This window comes from Dendroctonus ponderosae, unplaced genomic scaffold (genome assembly GCF_020466585.1).
Source record: "Dendroctonus ponderosae isolate FM_Combo_2020 unplaced genomic scaffold, Dpon_F_20191213v2 Dpon_F_20191213_5, whole genome shotgun sequence".
NCBI classification, from domain to species: domain Eukaryota; kingdom Metazoa; phylum Arthropoda; class Insecta; order Coleoptera; family Curculionidae; genus Dendroctonus; species Dendroctonus ponderosae.
Window position 1 is genome coordinate 15,358,221 of NW_026018715.1, and position 1,703 is coordinate 15,359,923.

At 39.6% G+C, this 1,703-nt stretch overlaps 1 protein-coding gene across 1 annotated transcript in view; it reads left to right on the plus strand.

The window, feature by feature from the left end:
• Positions 1-1,703, plus strand: part of LOC109539109 (cyclic AMP-dependent transcription factor ATF-1) — a gene marked incomplete in the record, with an annotated part of 7,978 nt that overhangs the window by 1,468 nt on the left and 4,807 nt on the right. The window contains 2 exon segments of the mRNA XM_048666886.1: positions 778-843; positions 1,234-1,380. Coding sequence (XP_048522843.1) covers positions 778-843; positions 1,234-1,380 — 213 coding nt within the window.

Here is a 1,703-nt window from a genome sequence, read left to right on the forward strand (position 1 = left end):
ATTGAACTTCTAAGTTATATTGAACGGCCAAGACGGTATCTTGAACGAGAGGACCAAATGAACAAATGACTACCTTAAAACATATACTGTGAGAAGGAATTAATTGTCCGTTAGTGAACAGTTATTCAGATAAAAACCCGAGAGCTTTTACATCAAATCTGTGGCTGTTTTTTGAAACATCTTCAAACCATATGTTTAGCGACCGATCAAAATGAGTGTTTTTGTGGCGTCATCTAGCTTGCGATGCACAATAGTGAAAGTTCTTTACTATCCGCTTCTTTTTTACCGGTATTTCGCACCTTCCGTACTACCAGTCAAAAATGGAACATACCCTATCAAGCAGTTCCCTCTGTCGGTCGAATTAAAAAGGTACTTATCCAACGGATTGTTATGAGCTCGATATGACTTTGTTTGTCACCGTTGGGAAACCCATAAAATCTTATCGGTCTTATAACTTTATCCACTACATAGTTATGGAACCAATAAGGGCAAATGTTGAGAAACCGGCCATTAGAGAGACTGCAATGTTGCTCGTCTAACATGTGGTGTTTGTTTGGTCCATTCGAAACATGCGGCCAGTTGATTTAAACCGTTTTGTGTTCGTTATAGCCTGCAAGTCGATTCGAAGACGCATTTCTTGCTCGCCACTAAGAGCTCCACGCTTTGTGCTTCGTCTTGTTGATTATCAGTGTTTGCGTAACTTTTGGTAAATAACTCGCCCCCACATTGACTGCTAATCATCAGTAATTGATACATGATTTCTATTCAATATTGTAGACAATGCTGCCATTTAAATTGCCGCATAATATTACGTTGAAGGAATCCCACTCAGACTTGAATCAAGTAGGTAGTTTCTAGATTTAGACCAATCATCCATCATCATCTTCACGTTGTTAAAGTCACAGTCATCAAAAGAGTTAAACTTTCGCGTCCTTTGTGAGACGCTCTTTAAAGTTTCCATTCGGAGATTGTCGCTAAAGCGAACATTTCAGTCAAGTTCTGTAATCAATGAACTCATCATAATCACCCCGTTTCGCTAAAGTAAACTCTGATCTTCCTCAATGTTAGTTGGAAGGTGTTGAAACAGGCCGATTGTTGTTAATTAATTTGAACACTGATTCGCTGCGTGCTAATTAGAAACAGTGAACGCAAAAGGAAAATGGCAAATTCCCCTTTTTTTGTGTGGATTTTAGTGCGTTTTCGCAACAAAATGCTTAACTTGTGCGCTTTTAGGTGCAGAGCGTGATACAGCCAAATCAGCAATCGGTAATACAGACAGCCGCCAACATCCAGCCATTGATAGGAAAAGGCAACGTTATTCTAGTCGGCAAACCCAACTCCGTCATCCAGACGACGCAAGGGAGTTTGCAAGCTTTAAGGGTGAGTTTCCAGGGGGGGTCATGAAATTTTGGCATAATCTTGCACCAAGTGTGTGATATTCAAATTTCGCTTTTTGGGTCAAAACTATTCGAATTTCCTCACTCACGTTGTTACGACTGGATCGACTTTTCAATTCTCTATCCAACGATGCCAAAACGCATTCTGTGGCTCAAATGGTTCTTGAGAAACTTTGGATTTTGCAACTCAAAAAAAAACCACGCAAATCTCAAACTTCTTGAATTCAAGCATTTTTTGAGAAAACTGCCAACATTTCCTTATCGATGGTTCACTTTCTAAAAAGGCCATTTATTTCTCTCTAGAAT